The sequence below is a fragment of the Lissotriton vulgaris genome, chromosome 2_1 (assembly GCF_964263255.1).
Source record: "Lissotriton vulgaris chromosome 2_1, aLisVul1.2, whole genome shotgun sequence".
NCBI classification, from domain to species: Eukaryota; Metazoa; Chordata; class Amphibia; order Caudata; family Salamandridae; genus Lissotriton; species Lissotriton vulgaris.
This window is the reverse complement of record NC_141687.1, coordinates 1,772,943,717-1,772,966,614: the sequence shown is the minus strand read 5'-3', so window position 1 is coordinate 1,772,966,614 and position 22,898 is coordinate 1,772,943,717. Positions and strand designations below refer to the sequence as shown.

Here is a 22,898-nt window from a genome sequence, read left to right as displayed (position 1 = left end):
AGGTTAAAAAACTTAGTTAAAAGACTAGAGTAAGACAAGGTGCTCTCATTGCTCTGGGATTCCTGAAAAAGTTCACAGATCTATTGTTTTTTTTGTTAAATGAAGTGAACAAGCACACAGACTCGGATGGATGCCTGTCACCAATATGCAAAGTTGGGTAGTAACAGTTCTAGAATGATTTTTTGTTCCTGCTGCTAGGTGGCAGGGATATACAGCCCATAGTAAAAAAAGAGTCTTCAGACTGAAGGTAACAGTCACCATAACGCATTTTTTTCTCTTTCTTTCCCAAACAGCTGAATGGGGTGGAATGTCTGGAGTTATCGTTCTTTCTTCTTTTGGTCTTAATTTAGATATAGTAGCCTTCACACCTGGAACTGAGTTTTTCTTCAATCGGTGAGTTATTATTCATAATTTTATAATTTCAAAAGTAATAGTACAAGTACAATCTAAGATACACTTTTCCATATCGTATTTAATAAGAACATTTCGGTTTCAAAGTTGTAGTTTTATCCTTATATAATTTCATTCTTGCTAAGGCTGTAATACTCACCAGATTCAGTAACACCATCGAATTTAGGGTTGAGGATTAAACAAGCAGGCTAAGTTGTAAACTTGCTGAGTTGGTGGTGGGAATGAGGAGAACTGCACTGTGCGCATAAACCAGATGGTGTGAGTATAGGTTGGCAGGTTTGCTGTCACCTAAATGAGCTCACCAGCTTAGCAGGGTGAGTGTTCATGCAGACATTTCACTGTTAGAGCCTAAAATATAACTTCCGACAGTGGCCAGACTGGGAACACCAACCAGCCCTTGGCAATTCAGTTGGACCAGTCGCTTAGTAGTCCCTCTTTAATACCACCTTGTCTCACTTTGTAACCTTACATGGCAACACCCCCGCTTACTTGTGTTGTTACTCTGTAGACTTTAATTACAGCCTCTGAGCACTATTTCAAGTTTTATCCTGCTTAAAAAACATAAATAAAAGGCATTTTCATTTACAATGCTAATAGCTCAAACTCTTGTAAATGTGAGATCTATTGCATTGCAAATGTTTGTTGGTTTACAGGGACGATATCTGCTGGTGATTTTCTTACAGGGGCCGATATTGCAGCGCAGCTGCAAATCCTTCCCAGTAACAAAAACACAGCCCCGCCACTGTAAAACCGTCCCCCACCCTTCCGGTGCCTGCTACTGCCACTCCGGCCTTGACTCCCGCGCTCATAGCAACTACTATAGTCGCTATCTCGAGCAGCAATTGAATGCAGTTTGGGCACTTACAATTTTAATTAGTCGATTTCAGGACCCATCTATCTCATAATTTCAGACAGATGATAACAGGCAGTCAAGTCTAAGTCTAAGAACCATAGCAGTCAATAGAATCAAGTTGAGCTATAGCATATAATGCCTTGGTCATTTTCGAATGAACAGCAACAGAATCAAAATCACTAGGTCCACTGTTAATCAAAAATCTAGGGCCCTAGAAGCTGTCTCTAAAATGTATTGAAAAACACTCAATTTCTTTGAATTTACTGACTTAAAATGAACATCTGTCCCTGTTTTGTTGCAAACATATCGAACAATGCTTATTCTATAAACAAAATCATGTATCTAAGTTGTCTGTAGTAACAGGGTCACTCAGGTTTACTTTGCTCTATATGTGATGTGTGGTTGTTAGCACAGCGATCGAACCACTACATGTCGTTTGAGTAACTATGCTGGCTGATGTGTCAGAATCTGCATAAACAAAGGTGCTAATATTAGTCCTAAAAAGCAGCTTTGTTGCTTTTTGTAAAATGGTTAAAATCCAAATCGGAACAATTAAACCATTCATTTACAGTTACCATTCAAAGGAAAAGTATTTTAAAGCGAACAAGTATTTCTTTAAAAAAAAATCATAACTTGTGTTAGACATTAAATACTAAGCCTTTCTTGTAAAGCGCACTACATACCCGCGAGGGTCTCAAGGCGTTGGGGAGGGGGGCAGTTGCTACTGATCGAACAGCCAGGTCTTGAGTATCCTCCTGAAGATCAGCAGGTCTTAGGTCTGTCGTAGGCTCAGTGGGAGGGTGTTCTATGTCTTGGCGGCGAGGTGGGAGAAGGATCTCCTGCCGGTGGTTGTTCTTGGGAAGCGCGGGATGGTGGCGAGTGAGAGGTCGGCACAGAGTAGCTGGCGGTTGTGGATGAAGAAGGAGAGTCGTCTGTTGAGGTAGGCTGGGCCGGTCTTGTGGAGTGCTTTGTGTGCGTGGCTGAGGAGCTTGAAGGAAATCCTCTTGTTGACCTAGAACCAAATCAATTAATACTTTTACTCACTGCTCATTGTTTAGATTATATTCCACAAGGCTGTAATAGGATTGTATCAAGAAGATTCCAAGTGACAAGATGTGTTATTCAGTGCCCGGAAAGCATATCACAAAGGACCTTTATTGTTTCTGTTCCCTCCTAGTAGATTCAAAGGTATCTCTCATGATTTGAAATGCCAGTGATGTCATTCAGAAAAAGAATACACTCGTTCAGTTATCACACAAACTCATTATCTAAAATTCTAATAAAGCCTTTAATATTTGTTATATCATTCTCTCTTACCAGTTTATCTGTTTCTCTCAATACTTATGATAATTTTTGCAAAAGTGCTACATGTGCTGCATGTGTAATAAAGTGTCGCTTTGAGCTATTTTGAATATTGGGGACCCTTGAGAAAAATAAACACTTCTGACAACTCATTGCTAGAATCAATGTATGATGCGTTCAAGAATTCAGTAAAAGATTATGGGGCACATGCATAAATATTGCATTTTGCGATTCCTTAATTGCGAAAAATCAGTAATCGCAATTAAGGAATTGCAAAATGCAATGCATCAAGAAATCACTAAAAAAATTGTGATTTCTTAAAATTCCTCAATTGCGATTCTCTAATTGAGAATCGCAATTAAGAAATACGTCCCCATCCATTCCTTTGGGCCTAGAGGCCCATAGGAATGAATGAGAAGACATTCTTAATTTTTGATTCACCATTAGAAATTCGCAAATTGAGAATGCAATTTCAAGGGTGCCGGGGTATCCAAAGGACATATATAACTACAGGGAGAAAGTCAGTCTGAAAATTGAAAAAAACCTCGAATGCTCAAAATAAACTTCCCACCAGGTTGACATAGCTTGCCCAAACACTGGCTTGAGAAAAAGTGTCTCCATCAGACCACCGATTTGGCGGAGCATCATCATTTGGAAGACTCTGAGAGGAGGGTCAGATGTAGCCAGTGTTGCTCTAAGGCTAACATGAATGGAAACTTGACCTCATACTCTCAGAAATTCTGAGCCACAGTTTGTTCAAAGTATGAAGCCACTGAAGGAGTGCAGTGCAAGTGATAGGTGTGTGTGGGATAAAAATGAATAAGAGGACAAAAAATAGGTTAAATAAATAGTATTGTCCTGATGCCATGAGTAAAAACCGCCTGATAGTAATGAAAAAATTAACTATCTCCTGGCAAAGAGTGAGTTAATCTTTGCCAGGAGATAGTTATTTCAGTGGCATCATCACAATTTTGCGATTTCTTAATTTGCGAAATCACAAAAATGATAATGCATCCCAAAAATTGAAATTGCATTCGCAAACAGCCAAATTTTGCGATTCGCATCATTTGCGAATGCAATTTCCATTGATGCATGTGCCCCTATGAGACCATATATGGCAACACTTACCAGAACTCCAATTTGTGGCCTAGATCCACCCTGTTTATAAGTGGACCCTAAATCCCTTTAGCAAATCACTGATAAGTGTTCTTTCTATGAAGGTTCTGCATAATTGCTCTCTTGTAAGCCTCAGACACAGTTTGGAATATGCCATTGGTAAGTAATACATCAATGTTGCCACTTCTGAGACTTTTGCCCACTTCTAATCTGCAAAGTGTGTAGAATTCTTGCATGGTGTTATGGGTGTAGTGAGATTCTTAACCAGAGCAAAACAAATGCAAGTTCTTTGTTGTATCATGATGGCCGGTAGGTGGTCAACTCCTTGGAGATCAATATGACTCTCATATCTACATCATTATAATTTGTTGACCCTACTCTCTCTCCACAGTGACCACTCCGGAGTGTAGTGGGCCACCTAAGGCATTTCATACTCCCACCATGGATACCCTCATACAATGGATAATGACCCCGTCTTGCTCTTTGGATGATAGGTTTAGGCCATTAGTGTGGGAGGCGAAGAGACGTGGGAATGTTTGAACTGTTAATACGTGTATATAATCTACCTCTGGTGATGCCAGACTGCCTATATCTGATTGACTTGCACCTCCACATAAAGCTTGTCCCTTAGTTGCCTCATCACCCGCCTTGAGATGACTAGTGCTGTCACTAATCGGACTAATACCACACCCATGAACTACAACTGCTTATCCTGAACTGGGTGACACATGTAAATCTAGACATATAATTACCTACTTAGAGAGGAGAGATGTCCATAACTGCCTACTACAAGAATCACATTTAAAAGATTGAGCCCACAGAACATTTGCTGCCCATTGGACATCCCACAGGTAGTGCTGTACACGCTGCTGGGTGCTTTCAATGATGACATGGGGCGATACATATTGATGTGGGATCGTCTGGCCATGCAAGTTGGCATGCTTATTAATAGTTATGTGCCTAAAACTAACAATCCAGCCTACTCTGATAGACTCTAGGTCAGCTTATGGACATTGGATCCACACACATTCTAAGGGATGGTAGGCATTAACATCACATGAAATAAGGAATTGGGTAGGTCACACACCCCGGTCACATATCATCATACTTCAGCAAGGCATAATTGAGACACTATGGAACAGCACAAACTCATGGATGCATGGAGCACATTTCCTCCATCTCTTAAGAAAAGTACCTTCTATTCTGGGGTACACAATAGTTGGTTGAGATTAGACTATTGGCTGGTGTCTAAGGGGGGGTAGCTGGAAACAGAAAGTTACCCACCTAGCATGCACATATTTTGACCACTTCCCGGTCTTAATTTTACTGTGCCCCCTGTCCCTGCCTCCTCAGTAGCGACATGGAGGTTATCCCCTACTCTACTCCTAAAGGCCCTTTCACAGAGGACCTAAGAAAATAAATTACTGATTTTTATGATCAGAACAAAGACCATGTCCCTGCGGTAGGCACTGTATGGAAGGCTTTCAAAGTCACCATACAAGGTGCCTGCCTAGCCAAGGGTTGAGAGAGCTTGTGATCAGTATGAGAACAGCTTAGCAAACTGGAAAATACTTCAGGGTGGCAGAAAGGCAGCTAGGTAACTGTGAAGACCATGACTTCTTTGAACAAATTCACCTCGCCCTGTCTGAGTATCAGGATACTCAGAAAGAGAATGCCTTAATCAAGTGAGAGGCCATGATTATCATTCTGCTTAAATGCGGGAAACCCCCTAATCATTGTGAATGTTACAGGCCCTTGTCACTCATAAAATATAACGTCAAGATTATCTCAAAAATCTAAGCTAATTGTCTTTCCCTGCTTATTTCATTTCTGATCTGACCAGCTGAATCAGGTTTTATTCCCAGACGGTCAACATCACCTAACTTACTGACACTATTTGTGCTCTTGCAAGATATTGATCTGGATATTACTGCAGAGGCAGCTTTTTTGGATGCCACCAAGGCGTTTGATTCAAGGGAATGGGATTACTTAATGATAGTACTGATGCTCGAATATGAATTTACATTAAATAAATGAAAAGACATGAGGTGTTTGACAAAACAGGAACAAGTTGGTAAATGCTGCACATAGGAGAGTCTCAACAGAGTGTGTCGGCTCAAAGTCTCTCAGTATGGAAACTTTTGGGAATCATTATATAAAGTTTTGAGGTACAAGAAACCAATTTTTACATTTCAAAAAAGCATCTCAGTCATAAAATAACATGAGCGGGCATCTGATAATTACACGGATGGCTCTCGACCTTCAGGGGGAGCCAGTATAGGCCAGTGTGTGTGTCCAGATGTCCAGCTTGAGTAGCGCTTGATCTCTATTTGTGGTGTGTATGTTGCATTCTGATTGGCTGAGTTTTTCAATCTACAGGTGATATCTTGCTTTGTGGTGCTTTTGGGGAACTCAAGCCTTCTGGCCATGCATGCTGTATTGGGGTAATTTGCCTCAGACCTGTTTGAGGTGCTTCCATCTATCTGTAGAGTCATTCAGGGTTTTCCATGGGCACGTGTTTGTCTTTGAGTTAAGAGCCACCGCATCTGTGACCTATTATTTAATAGGCCTGGGTCATAGGTCCTGCCTAACTACATATCACTGACTCAGAGTTGATCAGGAGGTCACCTTGGGTAAATACGACCGCAGTGATGACAGTTCAATAAAAAATCCTGAAATATATATGGCAGTTCCTGGTATAATTCTTATCGAAATTCTTAGCATTGTCCATACAGTTGTCATGGTGTACATCGATATTGCCCTTATTGGTATTAACACAGTTAAGCTTGCATCTGTCATAACGTGCATTGACATTGTTCTTACTAACAACAACGTTGTCATTTGCACAAGGTATAAGGGATACATTGACATTGTTACTGCCAGTGTTGACTCTGCTGTGTGGGTACAGGCTTTGGCATACATTGATATTGCAGAGACATGTATTGGCATGGTAATGCAGGCACAGGATATGATATACATTGACATTGCATTTATTGGTATTGCTGTTGCCAGACCGTCACATATCATGGTATTCATTGGCATCGTATTCACCCATTTCAACATTCTCACCTCTAGTTGATTCTTCAACTATTCTATTCTCCCCTACGTCATGATAGTTATATTATTTGAAAGTGTGTGTGTGTTTTGTGGTTACTTATTCCCTATCTATGTGCATGCTACCTAATTTGCGGACTGCTTTTTTACAGCAGGAAACTCCTACTTGTGGAAGACCACATACGTATAATAATGTGAACCAGCATTAATGACATGAATAATTTGAACACCCAAAGGGGATCCACGAAAAGATACTATGCAACCACTCATGCTCCCTCATGACACCTCCCTCCTTCTACATGTCGGCTTGCAGATGATGTAGTTTTTGGATGGCACAATTCAATGCCCCATTGTTCATTTTTTTTGGAAATAAAAGTACAACAGGAAGCACCAATCTTGGCACACACCTCACCCTCATCGGGGTCATCAAGTCCAATGCGTACCAATGTTGCATCACCATAAGGCGCACGTCTCTCAAGTCTTCCTTGATGACGTTTAGGCTGAGCTCAGTATTGTTTATCATTTTCATCATTTCCCACCTGGTAATCAATAACCAGCCAGCATTCACTTTTGTTTGCATGATGAAAAAAAATCTGTATCTCCAAGCATTTACTTTAGTCTGTATAAACAGTCTACATTTTTCTGGAATGTCTTCTTACTGAGCTCATCCAAAATAATGAACAGTTCTTCTTGCTTGAGCCTGATGCAACAGACTTGTTTTCTTCTGTAACGGATGTTGAGACAACTCTGGCTGGTCTTCTCTAGGGATGACCAGGGTTGGTGTGTGTATGGTCATGAGGCTAGAGACCCAGCCATCCGGGGATGAGGCTTGGTGTAGGCGAGGCGGCCAGCACATTACCATCAGAGTGGAGGTGACTCATTGCATGTCCAGTGTGTGCATTACCATGCTGCTTATTGCCCAACGGTATTGTTCCTTTGCCACTGTAACATAAAGAGTGCAGTGTAAGCTTCTGTACAAATAGGGGCCACCCCTTCCCCTCCACCCATTTGTAGCTATTGATTTTGCTATCCCAGATTTCTTGGCACTGGGTGTCTATGCTGGTGGTGGACCCCCTTCCATGGGACTCATTTCCCCTTGGGTGGTCCAGGTGAGTGACCCTGCACTGGAATTCCATGTCCGAGGTCCATTTGTCATTAAAGAAGGTAGCCCCAACAATGTTATGTACCACCCTGGGACCACAGAAGGAGGCAGGAGCAGAAGTATTTGTGAACTGGTGCAGTGATCTTGATGACCTCAGGAAACTCTTTTCTACAAAATCTCGGGACAAACAGTGTCCTCCCCTAGAACCCGTTCTGCGCTTCCTGTCTACCTCGTATTCATTGTCACTCAGCTCAATAAAGAGGTACAGTGCAGTGGGGTTGGTCTCATACTCGAGGATGTTTAATCAGTGTCCTATGGGGTCCTACTCTATTAGGTTGGTTTTCGCCCGATCCTAAATAACTACAGGTATATGAGGCACTTTGTTATTTTGCGGGGTAGCTCTTGTGATAAGTAAAGTTTGTGTGCGTCTATTGCATGAGGTATCAGTGAACAGATATAACATAACAGATTCATAGTTTGTGTGCCGACGTTGGTCATGTGTTGATACCAGATATTGTGTAGAACCGCTCTGTGTAGGTCATTAGGAAAACTAGTGTTTAGTTCAGTGTAGGTGTATGTGAGGTGAGGTGAGGGGAGGGAGGTCACTGGGCATGCGTTGCATGAAGTAGAGCTGATGATATTAGGCATACTTTTGGCTCTGGAGGGGCTCAAGAGCCTCCCCAGCTAAGGAGAGCTTATAGCAAAATACAAAAAACATTGCCTAGAAAGCATTCCTAGTCTGTAAGACTATCTTCAGGGGGAGATGTCTGTCATCAGGGCCTGTCGTCCACTGTCAGTTGTTTGGTGGTTGTTGTTTGTTGCCTTTGTCTTGGTGCAGGGCAGCAAATTGGCTCTAAAAACAAGATTGCAAAAGTCAGTTTGGTATCTGTGTTACTTGAGCAATTGGCCTTGTGAAAAGTCTTCTGAAAATGTTTTGACCGAAGAAATGGCGGGCTGCAGCAGTGTTGGTGAACTTGTCATTTGATAAGAGGTGCAGGTTGTTAGCTTCGAAAAAAGCACATTATTAAGCTTTTTCTGAACATTCCAGTGTTTATTTGTATACTATACGCTCCATGGTTTTACTGGGAAGCAAATTTTCCCTAGATGTACTGGAATGAGGTGATAGAGTGGGTAAATGGTGGCTTTTAAACAGTTTTAATTTTATTCCTATTAAGCTTTTCCCCCCTCTCTTCGATACAGCTGGGCCAGTACTCTTTGCCTGCGGGCTCCTCCGTTGAAAGGTGTGATGTTTTAACTAGTGCTGGTGTTCTTTTTGCCCAGCATGGGCTGTGCAATTGTAAGGAGAAGCAGATATTTAATTTTAAGCTTAGGTTTTTATTGACACGTGTGCGTCTCTTGGATCTCAAACATGTAGTGTAGAACAAGGTTTTTTTCCTCTAATTTAAGCTCAGCTACTGAGTGACACCCTTCTTCTACATTGGATAGAGATTATTTTGGCGGTGTTCTGCGGGTTCCAGTGGGCGGTTGCCTGTGCTTTTTGGGCACTGCTCATTTAAAAAAGGAGACTTGAGGTGGTTGGCTAGTCATATGTGGACACCCATTGGAACCTGCAAGAAACAATGGCTGGGGCTATGTTGGTTTGCAGTGTTTTTTCGACAAGGGTCAGAGGTTAGGACTTTATATGCGTGGCTAACAAACTCAACAGATTTTATAATGGACTCTGGTTATGTGATTGGATTCTTTAGGAGTTTTGATTACAGTGCTGCCATTGTGGCCATTTCTCCCCTCTGTGTAGTGAGGAACCTGGCTCCTGAAACTGGTGTATTGGTCTCATTTTGGAACTAATGGAGGGCCTCCATATGGCGATAAACCATTAGGCTTACACTACCCGCCCAAAGTTGGACTTGGGTGAGCGGTCCTGGGTGCTTGTTTTTATGCACCTACTGGGTTTCCTGCACTACTTCTGCATCAGCATGTTCACCCCTGGTGGGAAAGGGCAGAAAACCCTTCCCTTGGGGACCAGCAGCAGTGGGGGCCCTGGGCCCCCACGGATGCCCAGATGGAAAACTCAGGCGATGAAGGCAGGTAAGGAAGTGTAGCTCCGAGCTTTATGGAGGGGATACGTTGTTTTGGGGGATGTTTTTGGACTAATGGCATGTTTGTACCCAGTAATTGTGCGAGGGCATTGCCACCGCAGAAAGTCAACCCACCTTGATGTGGCTGCGGGTCGGGCCCCAGCTGGACTGAATTCCCTGTTTGTTGCAGCAATTGCCATGCGCTGGGCCACCAACCCAAAGTGGTGGCTGTGGCCAGATTCCCTTGAAGCTGATTATGTGATATGTGTGTGTTGTCCTGGGCTTGGCTTTGAGGGTGGTTGCTCCGTGGGTGCCATCCCTGTACTATTCCATTCTGATTATGGCATAATTTTAGGTGGTACTGATTAGCTGGGTGGCTCATTCTGTGATAGGAGTGGCATTCTACGAGGATGGTTTCGGCCCAGCCTCCTTGACCTCGGCCACTAGGAATGGACGGATACCCTCTGGGGTCTGTAAGCGAAACTCCTATCGAGATGGGTGCCAGCTGAATGTTCGTGGCTAATGTGGCCCCTTCAAGGGCCTTCTTTTTCAACTTATGTTAGGACAGTTTGGCAGTGTACCTATTGGCCTGCTTCAGGTTTTCCTTTCCTTCTCCTGTCTCTTCCGATGCTAGTGTAGTATATGTACCTATATTTCCCACCTATGTTTGGAGTATAAACCTACTACACTATCTAACCCGTATTTATCTCAGTGCAAGTAGTCCCTTTTTGAGAATGTTGTAGAAGAATACAAGAGGGGACATGTGTAGGTCCAGGGCTGTCCTAGCTCTTGCCCCCATTGGTCTGTCTAGGAATTCAGTCTTGGTCTCCACAATCTTTATGCTCTCTGCCATCCATCCTTCTAGGGTTCGGAGGTTACAAATAAGTATCCTTTCTAGAACCAGAATGGTTCCTTACAGAGAGAAAGGGGGGCAAAGAGTATGGGTGTTCTATTTGGAATGACAATGTGTGAAGACTATCAACCCTAGTCTTATATCACCTCCCTTTTTAAGAGTTGGAAGGGAAAGAGACCTATTTTTTATTATAGCCCTCACTCACTCTAATTGTGACATGCTTCATCATTGGGCTCACCCCAACCTCTAAAGGTAGGGGTGAACTCAACCATCTTTCAGAGAACACTTATGAACATATTGTGTATGGGGGCGTAACGTTAAAGATAACATTCCTCCCCCACTCTTAAAGTCTCCTTTATTAGTGGAGAGGGAAGGAAGGTTAAAAAATACTATAGTAACCCATGGATGCAATTCTACGGGCTTCTAGAGGATGATTCGCCAGATGAGCCCACACTTGAGCATCAGGACAATGAAGGAGAGTAAAAGGGTGGGAGTGAGAGACAAGAAAGTTGAGATACATGTAATACCAAACTATGTATCGATGTGTCCCGTGTACATGGATTTGGAAGCTAATGTAGTGGTGCTTGTGTATCAGGTGTTTGGAAATTAATGTTATACTTGTATTGAGAAAAAAATATATATTTATAAAAATATATATATAGTAGGGTGGGAGGATATCATGGTCCTATGACCCTAACCTAGACGGCAACATGTTTCAGCTATTTCTATTGGCCTATTGATGGTCCTGGACTTTCGTCAGGGTGGGATGCGAAGAAATCACTTCCCCCAAAGTGGGCATGCAATTTACATGTGTTACACTACAAAGATTTTTTTGTGAACAAGTCTAATAATTGCAGCTGTTTTCTAAGAGTAATTACCTGGAAAAGAAAATGAGAAAAAGGGAAAATATATATATCAAACACAATTTGTAATGTATGTGTTATAACGCCGGAAGGAGGCACAACGCTGCCGTGAAGCCTCATACTGTTGTCCCCCTTAGGAAGATACCCTGGAGGTGTCTGGTATTGTGTACAGGACACCAGAAAAGGGCAGTGCTCTGATCAGGTAGTCAAAAAGGAGTTTTATACAAGTGAAACTCAACCACGGTTCTTCAAAAACCATATGGACTTTGAAGAGAGATTAGAGGTAATTCAAGACCTTATAAGAACCCAGGAGTGGGAATGGAATGTCCTAAGAGACTGAATCATGGAACTGGCCAGACTAGCTATAACTTAGAATTTCTTCAGCTGTGAGGAGAAGATCTACCTGCAACGAGGGTCAAGACCCAAGGAGGCCTGGGACAGGACTAGGTGGGGCTGACTGTACCTGGGCTAGTGGGACCTGGATCCTCAGCAAAATCGGATGGCTTGCTACCCTGGCGGAGGTTCAGCAGCCTCTTCGACTGATGAATGGCTGATACTCAGCACACATCCCTACCAGTGTATGGTGTGGGGGGGGGGGGGGGGGCAGATGTCTTTCTTACAGACTCTGGGATAGTCTTATAGGCCCAAAGTTCTAGTAGAGCCTCCCGCTTAGCCTTCTCATGGCCTGTACACCTGGGGGCAGATTTATGTTAACTGGCGCATCCCCAGGGATGCGCCAGTTAACGTGCGCCACAGTGCGCCACAGCTCCGTCACCCATGGTGCGCCGCATTTATAATGCGGCGCACCATGGTGCAAAAACGGCACAGATGTGTGATGCATCTGTGCCGTAAATGTGGCGCATTGCTGGAGTTGCGTCGCAAGCGCGATGCAGCTCCAGCAAGGTTCGGGGGTACACCATCTGCACAATGCTGCGTCAAGACCTACGTCTGCTTCAAGCAGGCGCAGGGTTTTGACGCAGCATTGACCTGAAAGTGACTGAGTGAAAACTCATAGATTTCACTCAGCCACTTTCAGGAGGCGTTCCTGCGCAGGAACGCCCCTCCTGCGCAGGAACGCCTCCTTATGGCGCAGTGCTTTACAACGTGACGCATCTCCTAGATGCGTCACATTGTAAATAGGGCGCATTGTTTGCGCCGCAGTTGCGTCAAATAAAGTGACGCAATTGCGGCGCAAAGAGACGCAACGGCCTCATAAATCTGCCCCCTGGTCTGTATGTGATTCTTTGTGTGTTCTATGGTGTTGGTGTCAAAAGTTCCCTCTTCAGGCCTGGGAAATACCTTGGATGGGGAACCTTGCTTGCATGTGGACTAATAGAGTCTCCATAGCGGATTGGGGAACTTGTTTTAAGGAGCAAATTTTTATTGTCTCATGAGTCTTTGAATAATTATGAATTCTACTCTAATTTTGGGGAACAGTGTACACAAGGTTGTACCGAAAACAATCTATTGGTCGCAAGCTCTATTAAAAAAAAATCAATCAAAGCATTGCACAATGGAAATTTAACACTAAACAAATGACAAATGCAATGAAATAGTAACAACCTCAAACAGAAGCAATTGTCAGTTCAGAGCAGTACGAGTTGATTTGTAGCAGTCTTTTTGGGGGTTATTTCATAAAGCATAGACAGCACTACAATTGAGAAAAATCTAGAAGATACTAAAAAGAGAAAATGTTTGATAGAAAAAAATAGCTATTTTGTCCCCAAAAAACTTGGCCCCCTCCTAGAGCCAATAGCTAAATGAGAGGGGATGCTCTTCGTAATGCGAGGAGCTAAGTGAGCCTGATAGTCTGTCAAAATCTGCTTGGTGGGTAAAAAATAGCAACAATGTGAGCTGAGAAAAAAGGAGCAACCTCATAAGTATTGGTCCTCTGTGGCCAGACACAAGCTACACTTGAATCATGGAGGTCCAAATTTTCTCTAACTTCCAAATTATACCCTATATCAAACCAAGGGGTTCTGCATACCTGACACCCAGTGGTCCAAGCGGAGAGAAAAAGGGGAACACCTTCAAGCAATCCCTTACTGACACCCAGGGATGAGGCAGCCCCTCTTTCCACTTACCGTGGACCAGGCTATCCCTTTCTGACAACCAGTGACTGACCAAACCCTATGCTCCATGCCCAGGGTTAAATACCAAAAATAATACCTACTTTTACCTTCGCAAAGCGTGATGACTGAGGGAAAAGCAAACAGTGATCTACGCGCTTGTCATAGTTTACAATACGCCACAGACTGGGACTAAGTATCAGACGTAGTCTCTTAATCTGTGACCCCTGCTTTGTATATTCAGCAGAACTACTAATCAATTATGGCATCTGCTTACTGATTTTTTTGCACAGATGCGAATCTGTTAGTGCCGGCGTTCTTCTGTCGGCAGCATTTAGGCTCAATGAACCAATCTCTCCTATTTGGCTTGCCAAAATGTTACTCGGATATAAATTTACTTTAAATAAATTAAAAGACAAGAGGCGTCTGACAAAACAGAAACAAGTTGGCTTAATTAAACTCTGTGGCCGGGAGAGCCTCCGCAGAGTGCATCGGCTCAAAGCCTCTTGATGTACAAAGTTTTGGCCGTCATTATATACAGTTCATGAGGTACAACAAAACAATTTCTACATTCCCAATAACATTTCAGTCATAAATTAACAAGAACAAGCATCTGATGGACACAGATGGCTCTCAACCTGGGAGTAGAGCTACTGTGGGCCAGTGTGTGTGTGTTCTGATGTCAGGCATGAGAAGCGCATGACCGCTACATATGGTGTGTATGTCATGTTCTGATTGGCTGAGTGTTTCTATCTACAAGTGATATTTACCTTTGTTGTACTTTTAGCGAATTTTAGCCTTTGGCTGAACGTCTTTTATAGTGGCCATTTGCCTTGGACCTGTTTGTGATGCAACTATCTAAATGTGGGATCGATCAGGGATTTTTCTGGGCCTGCATTTGTCTTTGGGTAAAGAGAGACCTCGACTTTGACCTGGTATTCGATAGGCATGGGTGTGGGTCATAGGTCCTTCCTAACCACGTATTGCTGACTTAGGGTTGATGAGGTGGTCACCTTGGGTGAATCCGACAGCAATGATGAAAGTTTACTAGAACTGAAACTAATATAGCAGTTATTGGTATCATTCTTATCGACATTCTATTTTTTAAAAACTTTATTTATCATTATTCAAACATATACGCTAAATGATATCTTGACAGTTGTTTCTGATAAAATATATGAACAGGTCCATGCACAAGATGCCATCATAAACCGTGGCACACAGGAATAAAAGGAAGACCCACAATATTACAATGTTTCACCATCACAAGTTAAATTGTCTCTTGACACATCGTCCCATAGCAGCAATCTCCCACCCTCTGATCTACATAATATCTTGAAGATTATACTAACACCCGTCCAGTCTATTCATCCTACGCCTGTACTATGCCAACAGGAGTTTGGGTAAGGGCACTAAGGTCAAGGCTCTATAGATATGTTTTGAGCAGGCTTCAAATACAGTGGCGGCTGGTGACATTTGAAAGTGGTGAGGCGTAAAACAATTGTCATACTTTACCGCAACAAGCGAGCGCAGCGAGCGAGCCTGAACCACCTACGGGGGCTCGAAAAAAGGAGTGGGCAAATGGTGCATTTTCAAGCAAACCAGAAGGTGTGAAGAACAGCTCTGGAATGCTTTCTGCCCAGAAATCAGGATTCTTCCCAACTGGCAGTGCTAAAGGAAAAAATGAAAACCTGCCTCTTCAAGGAGGCTTATCTAGCTCTCTACAAAACTCACAGGATGCCTCCCATCCAATTCAAGGAAAATGTCTCCGAAAAATGTTAAAGTGCAGCAGAGGAGCTCTGTGAACTGAGTAAAGAACAAGTGACCTCAGCCTGTCAGATTTTGCTCATCGTGATCCTGTGCGTATGTAGGGGTTTTGGTTACACATGAAATACACCTAAACTCAATATCTAAAACAGCATTACAAAGCAAAAGTCAGCGCACAACAATTTAATTAAATGCATAAATAAATAAAGTGAGAGAGATCCCACTTAAGCGCAGCTACTGATGTAAGGATAAGAACACCACTCTGATCATCTGCCCTCAGTACTCCTCTTCCAACTCTCGTGTGCACAGGGCTCTCTGACCTCAATAGCCCTCTTCCATCTCTCCATTGCACAGGGCTTTCTGCCCTCAATACCCCTCTTCTATCCCTCCTGTGTACAGGACTCTCTGCCCTCAGTAACCCTCCTCCATCTCTCCTGTGCACAGGACTCTCTGCCCTGGTACCCCTGTTCCATATCTGCTGTGCACAGGGCTCTATGCACTTAATACCCCTCTTCCATCCCTCCTGTGCACAGGGCTCACTCCCTCGGTGGTATATTTATCACTGATTGCAGTGTGTTCAAGCAGGGCTGGCATGACATTTTGCTTGTTGACTGACCTCATATGTAACTTTGTCCTTCCATCAAACTTCTCTCTTCCCCTGTCATTTTCAAACCCAAAATCGGAAATTACACAAGTGGGTTGTATTCCAGGACAGCTTCCTACGATTGAATCGCCAAAACATATTGTCATTTGAGGTTTATTTTGGACGTGAATGCAGACAAGATGACAGCACAAACATTCTGTGATTGACGCATATACATACACACTTTTCCCAGGATTGGGATCACCGAAATATTAATAATATTTCAATATGGTAAATGTATTTATCATACACATTGCGGACTCAAGAAACTGATTTGACACTTGGAACTTTTAATTCCTGGCGTTACTGATGCTCGTCTCAATGCTACTTTATCGATCGCAGACGATAACAGGCTCAGGGACTAAATTTAGGCGCTACACTGTTCCTGGAAAGTCATGCAGCAGGCCTCGGAGTGTATTTAACAGTTAATCAGGGTTTTCATTGGCTGCTAAACACACGCTGATAAAAACGTGTGCAGCATTTTCACACAATGCCCTGCAACCTTCCATTGCTCTTTCTTAAGGGCCTATTGAGAAAGTGAGCTAAGACTACATAAAAGGGTACTCATATATTCATCACTTTCCATAGTCCTAAATACTTTTGTCAATAGCCCCCTCCTGTTCCCCAAGCCACCGCTAGTCTCAATTCTTCAAGGTGCCTAAAGGTATTTGTGGCCTAAGCCATTGACAAATCAGGCAGTTCGGCGATCCAAAACTCAATCTGTCAGCACATATGCTTGGCTTGAGTTTGGCAATCTTTGCTCTCTCCGTTTGACCTCACAATAATGACTACACTTCCCCAGCAAGGTTTGTAGCAATGGGAATACTGGAAATCTGTTTATCTTATTATATTTCAATAGAAAACAGCACAAAAGCAAATCACGGGACACAAGCTATGAAATGAAGCTACGGACGAAAATACATAGTATAGTTAATGTAATCCAAGAAGTCGCATCGGCAGGCATGACGAGCGAGTGAGGGGGATTGGAAATGTGGTTGCCGTGGGGGGGAGGTGGGAGGGGTTTAATGATAAAAATATGTATAATAAAACTTACCGTCCTGAGCCACCACAGGTTCTGGATTTGTCTTGACTCCCACCATCCTGCGTTTTTCGAATACTGTGGGGCAGCTCTCGTAGACGTCGTCATCACAGCAGCCTCCCTCCCCTCCGCTAATCACAACCGTGCGGCCAATCCAGACGCTGCATTAGCAGTGCCAGAATTGGCTAGGGCAGAGATACGGACTGACCATTAGGAGACCGGGGGGGGGGGGGGGGGCTGGGGGGGGGATGTGTATGAAGCAACCCTCGGTCTCTTGGGTGACAGCTCCCCACCGCCCTCCCTCTTCTACTGGGAAGGTAGTAGGTTGCTGTAGTGCGCATGTTTGGGCTGGTCATAGAAATGACCAGCCCAAATTCGAGCATGCGCACTATTGCAGCTGGGCTCAGTGCGCGACGCTGTCACTCAAACCCTTGAATGCTGCCGCAGCCCCGCCCCAACCCCCTTAGCAGCCGATTGCCTCGGGCATGTCCCAGACTCCCGTACACACATTAGGGTTTTCAGCCGCGGGTCAGCGTGAGACAGAGACAGCCCTGCGAGAGGATTTTTGCATTAATTTGTATTAATTATAATGAGGGGGGAAATGTGGCACTGGTGGGCCAACGTCCCAGCGCCCCCAATGGGCGCATCGCCACTGTATATCTTTTGGACGGGACTTGGGTGGAAGCAATGTGGCATATAATTCGCAATTTGAATTGCAAAAAGTTAGACTCGCTAGCCATGCACTCTTTGTGGGAGTTAATTTGTTGCCCCATCGAAGCGCTATTTCGTGTTTAGCCAAAAGCAGTGTGAGAGCAATGCATATCCATCATTTCTTGGGCATGTTATGGATGCACCCTAAGAGTGCAACCTCCGGAGAGGGAGCTATTTCTAGCTGTGTCATTTGCGTTAGTGTTTCAAAAACTGCAACCCAAAACTCCACAATCTTGGGGCAAGTCCATGTCCAATGGGGTAAATCCGTGTAAGGGCTGTTGCACTTCCTACAGTAGTGTATCAACGTATGCCTTCTGTTGAGGGAGATTCCCCTACTTTGTGCACAGCATAAGACTCAATGGTCGTCCAGTATTGGATGCCCTAAGTCCGCCTCCCAGGCTTCCCGGATCTTCGTATCATGGCATGGGATTAGAGTCATACAGGCCTTATACAATTTAGATATCAATTGAGTCCCATCAGCGTTAGTAATGACGAGAAATAGAGGTCCGAAGGACTGCGGCTCAATCGGGTATTCCGGTATTTTAGCATACAGTGCCCTGCGTACCCTGATAAAAATAAACTGGTCCATAAAGGTCAGTTTAGTCACCTGGTCTCTGCCTGCATTATCAAACACATGCCCATCTGGAAACAAATCCCCAAACTTTACCATGGAATTGGATTTAAGTACCCGCATAACCACATTCTCTTCTGTGATAGGAAGCCATGGATTGCGTGCTATAGGGATGTCGGAGGACTACAGGGAGCCATATCCTGTGATCTGCAAGAGTTTGTGCATGCCCAGCTTGTGGTAAATACAGGCTCAATTGCCCACATGCATCAAGCATTTTTGGAGTCGCAAACGGTGCGATTCCTTAAAATCGGCCGTTTGCGATTCCAAAAATGCTTTTTGGGATGCATCATTGCTTTTTGTCTAAAATCGCTAATTTTGCGAGTTTGGAAAATGCGATTGCATTTAAGGAATCGCAATTTTGCGATTCCTTAAATGCAATGCATCATTTTTTTAAAAATTGCGATCTTGAAGATTGCAAGTGCAAATTACCACGAGGGTGAACCTCGTGGTAATTTGCGAAAAATGTTTAAAATGCTCAAATTAGCATTTTAAACACTTTCATGTTACAGACACACATGTCCTTAGGACATGTGTGTGTGAAACATCCATTTAAAAATACATTTCAGGGGTACAGGGGGGGGTCCTTTGGACCCCCCCCCTGCACCCATGGAATGCATCAACATTTTGCGAATTCCAATTTGCGAATTCGCAATTACCATTGATTCCTATGGGCCTTTTGGCCCATAGGAATCAATGGGAATTGCGAAATCGCACATTTGAAATCGCATAATATTTGCGATTCGGTAAAAATTGCGATTTTTACCGAATCGCAAATATGGATTCACAAAACGGGATGCATCATTGAAAGTGGATAATATTTGCGATTCGGTAAAAATCGCAAATTTGGAATCGCGAAAACGGGAGTTTGATGCATGTGGGCAAATATCCCTTAGGGTCACAAGGAAAACCCTGTGGCAGAAGGGTGGAAAACAAAGTCGGAAGTGCCAAATCAGACTCAGGTTTCCCATATGGAATGCACTTGTCTGAGTGGTACCAAGAGTGGGCAAAACTCGCCTGCGCAATCAGATAGTACAATCTGAAGTCCGGGGCCCCCAGTCCCCCCCTCTTGTATGGCAGAGTCATACTATCCGAGCGTATCCTGGGTCTTTTGGCCCACCCCCAAGCGAACCGGATCGGGTGTGATAGGAGGGTCTTGAAGAAGCTATCTGGAAGCGGGATGGAAATGTTGTGGAACATGTATAGAAACTTCGGGTGAACCATCATCTTCATAAGTGCAATTCTGACGGACATAGAGAGTGGAAGTTTTAGCCAGCGTTCTATCTGCGTTTCAAGGTTATGTATAGCTGAACTGTAATTTAGGTGCAACATCTGATCCGTCTCTCTATGTATTTGTATACCTAAATACCTGACCGAGTCATGACAACATGTCAACGGGAATTTGCATTCCCATTCAATGGTGCCTATGGTCAAAGGGAACAAAACAAACTTACTCCAGTTAACACCCAATCTAGAGTATACACCAAAAAGAAGAGCCTCTCTGATCAATGGATCTAAATTAGTTTGAGGGCAGCGGACATATAAAACAATGTGGTCAGCATGGAGTGACATGAAGAGTTGGCCCGTATTGAACTGTATACCTCGATGGAGATGCTTGTCCTGATAGTGGCGAACAATGTTCCCTCAATTTTTTTTCCTCTGTGTGTGTGTAAGGTCTCTGTGCGCTGCAGCCAAGGCTATGTGCATCAAGAACCAGACCGCACGTGGTGGTAAAGTGACCGGGTTCTGACATGGGGATAGCTGTTTGATTGTGAGTAGCACGCTACTCCAGGACCCAAACAGGATTAGTGGGGAATTAGTATATGGAAATATGAAATTAATTTGAGTGGTGGACAAAGCGCAACGAGTCTTACCCTGTGTGCTTTCACACTCACTAACATATATTAGTGATTGTGAAAGCAGACATCGTCCTTTTAGGCTTGCTGCATACCTTTTGGTAATAGAGTGCAGCAGACTGCGTGCCTTTTTGAAGGTTTTCTGTTAATTGCAGCGCCCGACATGCCAATACACGGGCTGCAATTAACATGAAAACTTTCAAAAAGGCACGCAATCAGCCTCGCTAGATTAACAAAAGGCACAGCTGCCAAGGTTTTATATTGCTAGGTGTGACATTTTCAATGTAATTATGAGTGACATTTGAATGACTACGAGTGACACTTTTTAGGGAGCAAAATCAAGCAAATAAGAGAGGGAAATATGTTACATTGAAATAAAAATTGAGCAACAAAAAATGTTTCAGCTGCAGCAAAACACCTGGAGGCGCAGAGAAGTCTCAGGTATAGCCAACCGTTAGTGCGCTGTAGTGTTTATAATTTTACAAACGAATCTCTCTCAACATATAAACAATTGTTTCGAAGTTCCTCAAGGAATGGCCTGTTCAACTTGAGGCCGCTCAGCACAAATTAGTTAATATACAAAATAAACGTCCTGCTCCATTTTCCATTCACATTCTCCAATAATTAGTGTATTTTTAATGCACTTCAACTTCAGTTTAGCTAGCAGTCATGTACCACAGGTATACATCTGGGTATCATCCGCCTTCACAAACACGGGCAATACCTTCCGGAGACACCTACAAGCCTCTTATAAGCGCTTAATTTAATTTCCTATTATCATCCAAGAAAAATCATGGTTGGGCTGTTGGCTCGCCAGAGTGAAGTCAAGTGAAAACTGACAGGAGCAGACCAGAGCACGCCCCCTAGCATTTTGGCCCTGTGAAGCACACTTACTTGGTCACATCCTGCGTGGCCGACAGCCTCACGCTGGTAAGCAAATATGTGGGAGATGATAGATCATGTGTAGTGGCTTTAGTAAGCAGTGTCAAGTGAGCATTTAGACAAGCACAGAGAAATCATGTGACATCAGCAGGCCTGTGAAAGGTGCTGTGCCGTGCATGTTGTGTATGTGTATGTGTGTCATGATGGCCGCTATGTGCAAGTCTGTGTGTGGGAGTGACTTGTGTGTATGCGTGGGACTTGGAGGTGGGAAGGCAAGCTGAGAACAGATTTGCAACTTGATTACCGACAGCAACTCTTATCGTACGCCCCTCACTGACTCCAGTACTTAGCACACACTTACTCGAAATTATGGGATCTATTTATAGAAAAATCATACTTGTTCCCAAATGAAAAGACATATACTTCCATTTTAGACATGTTCTATTATTTGTATAGATCACAAATGTCAATAAAATGCCTTTACAGTCCATGGCTTTCAGAGTTTTCTATATTCTCGAACATAGTATTCACAGATAAATTTTCGAGCATATTTGATTTTGGTGATCAGCTAGCCTCTTGATGTTTAATATATTTAATTGAATAATGTGATTTGGTTTCTGCACATGGAGATATTAATTCCTTAGGAATCGGGGATTCTCATCCTCTACCCTATTTTTTATGCCACATATACATTTGCCCATGTAGTTATATGTTTAAAAATGCCAATAATTGTACCAGGGTGTGATGTCCTGGACAGAGAGAAATGTATCCTGCTAATTTCATGCAGCACCCCAAAGTCTTGACCCAGACGCTCAGTCTAGAGAAAGAGCATAAACTACTAGCTTGCTCCATACACACATTGTCCATAAAATACTTACTAAGGATGGGCGAAATTAGCGAATCTCGCGTTCGCGAATTTTGCGGATTTGCGAACTCGCAATCTGCAAAATCCGCGAATTCTCGCGAATTTGCGGATTTTTTTTTTTTGTGTTCGCGCGGGTTTCTGCCAGTTCGCGAGGGTTTTGTACAATTTCGCAAAACGCGAACTTACCTGTCGGGTCGCAAGTTTCGCGAACTTGTTGTTTCTACGTGTCCAGCCTGTTTGGGACACTCTTCTTCATCACTGCCACTCTCTGTCACCACTGCCACTCTCTGACTACTCATGCCACCCTCTGGCCCACCCATGCCACCCTCTGTTTCATCACAGCACCCTGTGGTTGTCCAGTCAGTGTACATTATTGTGGCAACGCAAGCACACCTTCCCTGCCTCAAGTGACCTGAATTAATTTGAGGCTGATTAATGTGTCACAGAATATTTTTTTAGCTGGCACCTGCTTCCTTAGTGCTTCCTGATTAGTGATCTTTTGCACTTGCTAAGTGCTTTCATTGTTGCAAAATTAGTTACAACACCTGCCCTGCACCAACTGACAATAATGAATTAGGGGCTGATTAATGGATTTGAACCTCCAGCCTGGCTCCTGCTTGTCTCCCTTAGCTGTAATTCAGGACCTTTGTGGCATATGTGTAACTATTCTGAGGTTCAGAGCAGGGTCACATAATAGTTGCAACTGGCAACTGAACTCTGGAGGGGCCCCTCAGGAAGCACTACAGGAAATGGCTACTAATGATGAGCCTGAACTTTTGAACCTGGTAAGTAGTTTCAGGTTTGCTAAGATCGTATTTCTGCAATTTTGCGCTTATTCGCGGGGCGCG

The 22,898-nt window shown here is 43.5% G+C and overlaps 1 protein-coding gene across 1 annotated transcript in view; it reads left to right on the top strand.

The window, feature by feature from the left end:
* LOC147733265 (sperm-specific sodium:proton exchanger-like) overlaps window positions 1-22,898 on the top strand; it is a 4,638,748-nt gene that overhangs the window by 882,425 nt on the left and 3,733,425 nt on the right. Inside the window, exon 4 of the mRNA XM_086958943.1 lies at window positions 294-393. Within this exon, the coding sequence (XP_086815069.1) occupies window positions 294-393 (100 nt within the window). The remainder of the gene's footprint in view (window positions 1-293; window positions 394-22,898) is intronic.